Source organism: Pteropus vampyrus, unplaced genomic scaffold (genome assembly GCF_000151845.1).
Source record: "Pteropus vampyrus isolate Shadow unplaced genomic scaffold, Pvam_2.0 Scaffold20, whole genome shotgun sequence".
Classification (NCBI taxonomy): Eukaryota; Metazoa; Chordata; class Mammalia; order Chiroptera; family Pteropodidae; genus Pteropus; species Pteropus vampyrus.
In genome coordinates, this window is record NW_011888801.1 from 1,846,792 (window position 1) to 1,855,523 (window position 8,732).

At 32.0% G+C, this 8,732-nt stretch overlaps 1 protein-coding gene across 3 annotated transcripts in view; it reads left to right on the top strand.

Moving 5' to 3' along the window:
- The window catches only part of ADK (adenosine kinase), a 475,283-nt gene that overhangs the window by 47,279 nt on the left and 419,272 nt on the right, over positions 1 to 8,732 (top strand). For all 3 annotated transcript variants that reach the window (XM_023527928.1, XM_023527927.1, XM_023527929.1), the window contains exon 3: positions 3,037 to 3,090. In XM_023527928.1, the coding sequence (XP_023383696.1) occupies positions 3,037 to 3,090 (54 nt within the window). The remainder of the gene's footprint in view (positions 1 to 3,036; positions 3,091 to 8,732) is intronic.

Sequence of the window (8,732 nt, forward strand, 5' to 3'; positions counted from 1 at the left end):
ATAATTTGTTTATGCAGTCTGCTGCTTTTTGGATGGTATGCTTGTTTACAATTTTGCTTTTCCATAAATAATGCTCTAATTGACATCCTTGTACATAACTCTCCCGTTTTCTTAGTGGAAATTTGTAGTCATGCAGTTGTTTCCAGACAAGCAAACACTTTAAACCCCGCTCCTCCAATTTTGAACTAATCGAATTATTCATTTTGCAGAGGTGGTAGCTTTCCAAGAAAGCGGGGAAGGATGAGTATTTATTATGTGTTAAATAATGTGTTGGGCACTTTCCATGTATTATCTTTTTGATCCATATGGCAACCCAGTGACATAGGTAATTTTGATTTCCTTAGAGAAATTAAATGGCTCGCCCACTTCAAAAGGCTAATAATGCAGAATCAGGACAATAACCCAGGTCTCAGACTTTCATGCTAACATTCTTTCATTCCCTCAAGAGGTTCTCTTTGTGGAGGTAAGCTGCAGGATGAAGAGGACCCTCCTGGTGCTTCTCCTGCTTTCTCATCTTCTGCTGTTTGGAGTATATGTATTTTCCCTCTGCTAAATTCAGGCAGAAAAAAGGTTGAGAACTACCACTTTTTAACTTACATAAAAATGTTTTGTTAAAAAAGTATTTCCTCACTAAGTTAATATTTATGAGTTTTTATTGTAATGGCAAATAAAACTGACAAATCACTCTTTTTGTAGACTAAATAGCATAGTGTTTTAACACCTATCATCATCCATTTCTAAAAATACGTGAACATGCTTTTTTTTAACATTAATAAAATTATATCTATTTAAGTTTATATTTCTGTTACACTTTACTCCACCAGATTGTATCCTTAAGTAATGTATTTTTATGCAGGAATTATATTTTGCATATAATATATTCTCTAAGTAGTATATTTTGTTTATTAAAATCTTTCATGCATATCGATCACCTTATCATGTCTCTTCAACAAATATATATATTAAATTGAATTAAAAAATTTCTCCTAGTCATTAAATTATAATTAGCAGTAGTTAATAAAGCAACATAAATGTATTAAAATGTTGTTAAATAATTATGAAACAGAAGAAAATAGTTACTGGAAATACATCTTTTGATGACATGAGTGAAGCTAGTCTTTTTTTTAGTCCAACCTTTTATAGATAAATAATACTCGTTGTTACAATAAGACAATGTTCAGCATAATTTTATTTCCCTTTTTTCTTTTGGAGGTGTAAGTGCTGAGAAAAAGTTCACATAATTGGATGGTAATGGACAGATTTTTGTTTGAGCTGTGCCACTCAATTATTCGAATTCCTCTATCAAATGATCTATAATCAAAAATTATTTTTATCTATTAGCTGATAATTTGATTAGGTCCTTCATTTTGTTGGAAGCAAAGAATTAGAAACCACCCGACTTGCCAGTTATTAGAGTCATTAGAGACATTCTGGGAAGTATACCAAAAAAGGCTTTATTAGGGCTTCTTAAATAACTAGTAATTATATCTATTAGCATTTTACTTATAGTTATATGTTTACCTTAGCATTTCAGGAAGTGCTAGAAAAAGTTAAATATTGTTAATTTGAATACGCCTTTTTCAAAAGTATCTTTTTTGATAAAATGTGTTTATCAAGTGTCTTAAATATGTGTTAGTCAAAGCCATTTATTCAGTTTAAGGCCCTCTGCCTTGGACTCTTATTGGCAAAACTGATCTTTATTGTCAAACCAATCAGATTTATTTTCATGACAGAAAGTGTAGCCTCATTTTTCAATTCAAATAAATGGTTAGATTCGTGTTTCTGTGACAACCATCTTCTGATATTTAACCTGTGGTAAGTGAAATGCAAAGAGCCTTGTTTTAAGTTTGTTTCCTAGAAGAAGTAAGTTGACAGTATCTTTCTTGTTTCTTATTGGAAGCTCTCTTAGCTTTGCTTCACAATACTCTTCCTGAAAAGTAATACATTCTTTGATGATGATCATGGGATGGAAGAGATAAAAGTTTTTAAATGAAATTTTTCACTTTTTTTCCCTTTCCTTATTTTTTTTGCAATTGGACCTTCTTTTCCCGTTTCCCTTTTTTTTTTTTGGCTTCCTTCTTTATAGAAAAAAATGTATAAAACAATAATGTGCTCCTGTAGTCAGTTTGTGGTATTAAAGATGGCTTCACAGACAAAATATGAATCCTTGTCTAGTACTTCAGTGGTTTTTACACTCTAGGCAGTATAATACAGTTCCATTCAGGGTGGGTGGTAGGTAAGCTGTTCTTTTTATAAAACGAGTAGACACTTGTGAAAGGGGAAGCAAGAAAGGAGAAATCTACGTGGTCTCTTTAGTTGGACTTCTAATCCATTGTCAGCTAGGTTGGTTTTAGGAAAGTGCTGAATACAGGTGGAAATTAAAGATCGCAGAATTGCTGTCTTTTTTTTTCTCTTTTTTAAAAAATCTGTTTTAGCAGTGTATTCCTTAGAAAGTCTGTTTACTTTCAGCAGTAATTTGAAAGATCCCTGTTCTAATATTTATAGCAACCTCTAATTTATAGACAGGGAAGCTAAGACTTAGGCGAAATAATTTTCTGTGGTCTAAATTAAGCTAGTAAATAGTTCAGTTAAGAACTTAAAAATTTATTTTTTCTCCTATGTCACACTAACTAGTATGTAGTCTGGTACACAGTAGGTGTTTACTATGTGTTTAATGAATCGGTGAGTGATTTTTTATGAACTCTTAAATACTTACCATTGTAGTAGTTTTCTGAATTTTGATCTGCTGGATGAGAGGAACATGTACAGATGATTCACTACAGAAGATTTAAGATATCTTGTGTTATCAAAGCATGGTCAGATTGATCTCCCTCCACTTCTTGGGGTAGTGTGTAGGGAGGTGACTAATGGAACAGCAAAGAACTTGGACATTTTTTATGTTTTATCAATTAAAACAGAGACCTGTAACAGTGTGGTAGTGTATTTTGATAATTGTCAATTGTTGATACTACAGTCAGATGTCCATGAGGCAAATGTATTTGTATATGACCTGTATATTTTTGTTTTGTGTTGTAGATATGCTCTTAAAGCAAATGACCAAATCTTGGCTGAAGACAAACACAAGGAACTGTAAGTGTATAAAATCCGAGATTGTACGTAGTTTATTCTGTTTATGGAGTAGATGTACATAAACAATCTGATTTTCAAAATTATATGAAATATAAAGATATAATTAGCACTATGACCTTAATTCTAGCAGGATTATGATATTTATGTTACATAAGGATAACCGAGGAAATAAATGTTCCTGTATGCACATTAAAATATGTAGTATTATATTACAATATCTAGACTAAGGGTATATTGGAAAATATGTCATTTCATTTTCCCCTAGATAAAATATTAAATTGTCGTTTTTAATTTTTGGCTCTTACTTAGTTGACTTCCCTACCCTCATGGAGAAATATAATTTTGTTTCTTTTGTTGCTTTATGAGAAAGTAAGTGCCTAGTTATTGTTTAGCCATAAGGTAAAACACTTTAAATAAAAAGGTTGAAATGGGAATAAAATTTTGTTCCTTTTTAAAGTTTTAATATTTTGGGGGTTCTATCTTCTGGATAAAAATAATTGTATATATGGTTCTGGGATAGCTCCATTGCTATTTTTCTGCCCTATACTAGTATTTAAAAAATTACTGCCTCATAGGAGCTGTGAAATTTTTAGTTAAAAATTACTGTGTTGAGAGTTCATTAAATTCATTTTAACCTTTTCAGTATCATGAGATTGTCCAAAGAGGGAAGCTAAGAAATTTTTATATGTTTTTATTTTCTAGCTAGTGCACATTTTTCCCCCATTGTGGTGTAAGAAAGTTCTGATAACCTTAATTATTATGCAAACACCTCATGTCAGATAATACTGTAGAAAAGAATTTGAGGAATTTAAGGCTAACTATACCTTTAGGTTGGACCGCACTTGATAATACTATAGTCCCACCTTATGCATGGGGGATACATTATAAGACCCCTAAACCCTTATATGTTGTGTTTTTTTTTCTGTACATACATACCTATGGTAATGTTTAATTTGTAAATTAGACATAAGAAATTAACAACAATAGCTAATAATAAAATAGAACAATTATGATAATATACTCTTAATAAAAGTTACATGAACATGGTCTCTGTCTCTGTCTCCTTCTCTCAATATCTTATGGTACTATACTCGCCCTTTTCTTCTTGTGATGATGTGAGATGATGCAGTGCCTACATGGTGAGTTGAAGTGAGGTGAATGATGTAGGAATTGTGACATAGCATAGGCAGGCACTGTGACATAACATTAGGCTACCGTAAGGGTTACTTGAACACAAGCACCTTGATACTGTGACAGTTGATTTGGTAATCAAGAGGGCTCTAAGTGAGTAACAGGCGGGCTACTATACAGCATTAGTATAATATGGATATGTTGGACAAAGGGATGGTTCACATCTTGCGTGGGATGGAGCTGGACAGTGCAACACTTTGTACTACTACCCAGAATGATGTGCAGTTTAAAACTTAGGAATTGTTTATTTTTGGAATTTTCTATTTCTATAACCAGAAAAAGGAACTTAATGAAATAAATTCTAAATTCACTAAATTTAAAGTATTAATATACTTCTCTATTACAAGATGAATGTTTTCAACTCTATAATCATAACTGGTGGACTAAATGAGAAAACATAATGACTGTCTAAAGGATAAAGAACTTTTTTTTTTTTTTTTAGTATAACATGAAGTCTTCCTTCTTAATAACTAGTGTTTACATAGCAAGTTTCTTACACTCTCTGGTATTGCCACTGATCGATTTGGCATTAGTTGATTTTTCTTTTGGCTGCTGGCTCTCTGCCTAGTAGTTTTTGACCTATACACTAAAGAAAACTAAGTTGAATATGCCCCCATAAGAATAGAATAGAATATTAAAAAATTCAACCCTAACCCTTCATGAAAGCTGCTCATAAATAATCTCATTTGTGTCTTTACCATTAAAATAGCCAAGATCTCTTTGTGTTCAAGACCAAGCTTTTTAAAATATGAGATGTAGCTATAAAATAATTTAATTATCCAATTAATAATTCCATGCGTTGTTCTCATAAAACATTATTGCTTCTTAATTTTAATTTATTAAAACAGTCTTGATTCATCATAATATTGTAAAAATGTATTGTCACCATCACATTTTTGAGAATGTACCTTAATTCTATGTGTACCAATAAGATTACAATGATAACTCTAATTATCTTGATAATACTTTATGTGGTACATACTAACTATATTCATTAAAAATATTCTTAGTTCCTAGCATGTGATGATTCAGATTCTGTATACACTTAAGTCACTCTTGCTTCACAAATGTATTTATTATTTCTCTATCTGGGGAAGACTGACATGCAGCAAGAAAGATTGGTCAGCAATGACAGTGACACTTGTTTCTCTAAGTAGCATGGTTTATCTCAGGTTCCTATTTTCTAATATTCTACATGCTGAAGATTCTGGTGGATGATTTTAGGTAGGGGAAGCCAAGCAATTAGATTTTTGATGGGATTAATCCAAAACCAGAGTTTGTGCTTTACTCTATACACAGTCCAGTAATGAACTGATTTCATTAGTATTCTGTAGATTTTTCTCAGTTTATCAGAGTTTTAGTTTTTTAAATGGAGTAATTTAAAATAAATTAGGAAAACATCACTATTTTATTCAGTAAATATTTTTTTCACTCATTTATCAGTCACCATACTAGGCACTATTTAAAGAAAAGATACTGACTTCATTTATAAATGGAGACTTAATCTCCAATTTAATATCACTTCACATTTAAAAAGTTTCATGATTGGAGATTTTGTAATTATGGGTTTTCTTTTAGACTATCTGCAATTATAGAGGATAGAACCATTTTGTTTCCATAAATATCTGTTCACTTTATACATACCTAAATTTTATGTTACCTTGAATAGGATATTGAAATCAAATCATAGAGATTCAGATAAGGAAAGTTAAAAGTTTACTGGAGTTATTCCAAAGGCAATATAAATAAATTCAGAAGTATCCATGCCACTTAACACAGAAGTAACTTGATACATAAGGATCTTTCACAGTTTGCTGTACTGTGTAAGGAGTCGGGGAAGCCTCTGTAAAAGAGATTCACGTTTATTTACTTGGCTTTTCAAGATAGCTACCAAGATAAAGGTGAATTTTTATAAGCAGTGTATGTCGTTCTAGATATGAAGTATATTTTCCCTTCTGATGTTGAATGAATTCTCTTTAATGACTCTTTTATGTCGAAAATTAGTTTGTCAGAATTACCCTCTTAAATTTAAAAGTTTTGCCTTGTAATTATATTTAAGTTTTTGTTAATTTAGGATCTTGACGAAATGGGAGAAAATAAATGAATTAATTATACAAGGGGTATGAAGCAAGAGTATTAGAAAGGACACTGTTAGACCTTGATCTTTGGTTCAGTGTAAAAAAAATTATAATTTCTTAGAGGATAGTCCTCAATTTCTAAACTAGCAGGGGAGATTTATAAGTATTTAAGTGATTGTTTAAAAATATGTTAAGAACAGTAAGAGATAATCAGTAACAACTGATTATTATTAATGTTCTTACTAAGCAGTTCTTTGTAAACATCAACATTGCTTTGTAAGAATAATGTAAGAACTCATTGCCTTTAAAGCTAATAGATTTTGTTTATGGGAAAATGTATTTACCTAATACGAAAGAGAAAAAAAACCCAGTAAGGAAAAAATGAAAAATTGAAATAAAGGGCATCTAGGAGAAGTTTATATGGTTAATATTTTGCAATATTCATTAATAAGGTACAACATTTAAATATGAACATTTCTATGTTCTCTTTCTCAAGGGCTACTTTCTTTCATATCTTTTAAATTATAGAACTTTGATTCTAGAAATGAATGTTAGAACTAATATCTGTATTTTATAATGACTTGAGTGAGATTCACAGTGATAAAGTGACTCAACTACAGGTTACACTGCTATTTAACAAACCACACTGGACCAGAATCCAAGTCTGTTGATTTCCATTGAAGTCCTTTTCTGTTATATCACACATCTCCCTAAGGATGCAGTGATTTTTTTAAAATAAAAGTTATTAATATCATTGCAAGACTCAGTAATTGATTATAATGAACTCGATAGCTATATCAAGACTAAATGGCTGATAAATTTCATAATATTGTATTATGGTTTTAGCAGCCACCTCAGATCTATAGTTTCTAATGAGTGAATTGAGGAGAATTATCAAATACTATGTTTGCCTGACTTCCAAATGCAAGACACTTCCCATTCTTCCAAGGAGAGGGTATAAATACAAAGATTTTTGGCCACCTTGATTCTAAAAGCTTTTAGAGATGTTTATGAAATAAGTTATATGTATACTTATAATTTAGTTTAGTTAGGTAATACTTTTTATAACCATATATTATGTGGAATAATTTCTAAATACTTTTTTTTACCCTCATTTCCTTGAACATTCATAATCTTTATCATTGCCATCTTTGTCACCATTAGAACCCTTTTCTCTAGAACACAACAATCTGTGATCTAAGTAGTTTGGCTCCATGTACGATACTTTTATCGGACATTTCCTCCAAAGCCAGGGGTCCCCAATCCCCCGGCCAATGACCAGTACTGGTCTGTGGCCTGTTAGAAACTAGGCCACACAGCAAGAGGTGAGCAGTGGGCCAGTGAGCGAAGCTTCATCTGTATTTGCAGCTGCTCCTCAGCGCTAGAATCACTGCCTCAGCTCTAAGTCAGATCATCAGGCATTAGATTCTCAAGAGAGAGCAAACATTATTGTGAGCTGCACATGTTGGGGATCTAGGTTGCCCTCTACTTATGAGAATCTAATGCCTGATGATCTGAGGTGGAGCTGACGCAGTGAGGCTAGCTCTGGGGAGTGGCTGCAAATACAGATTAACATTAGCAGAGAGGTTTGACTGTACAGAGACCATAATAAATCAGTCACTTGCAGACTCATATCAAAACCCTATCCATGAGTGGCAAAAGACAATTAAGCTGCATCTGGTGGTTGGCTTAATAGTGGCAAATGAATTGATGTATTTCAGTTGTACAGCTGCATCTGGTGGTATCTGATTCTATGTTATGGTGAGTTGTATAATTATTATGTATTACAATATAGTATTAATAGAAATAAGGTATACAGTAAATAAATGTAATACACTTGAATCATCACAGTCCCCGACACCACACCCCGGTCTGTAGAAAATTGTCTTCCATGAAACCATTCCCCGGTGCCAGAAAGGTTGGAGACTGCTGTCCTAAGCTACAGATGCCTTACATGAGAAAAGTTATTTTTTTGATTTTTATGTATAGTCTGATCTTTGTAGGGTAACTATTAACTATATTGCTTTTTAAATGGATCTTTAAAAAGCTCTTTATAATAACATTCATCATTTTTGCTTATGGGATTGTGCCTCCAGGAATAAGTACCATATGTTAGATTTCTTTGCTCCTTTTTAAACTAATACCATAAAGTGACTTCTGTGAGAACCTCAGACTAGTATTGACTGAATTTTTTTCAGGTTTTTATACAGATTCCACAAATGCTTCTCAAGTAATCTGTGACCAGAGTTCATGCTTTTGGGTGAACTTTTGACTGTCCTCCCACTTTAAAATTCTGGGATTTCAGTTTTTTTCTTATCATAATTGGATTATGAAACTTCTCAAAGGTTTGAGTAAATATTTTATTGTTTAAAA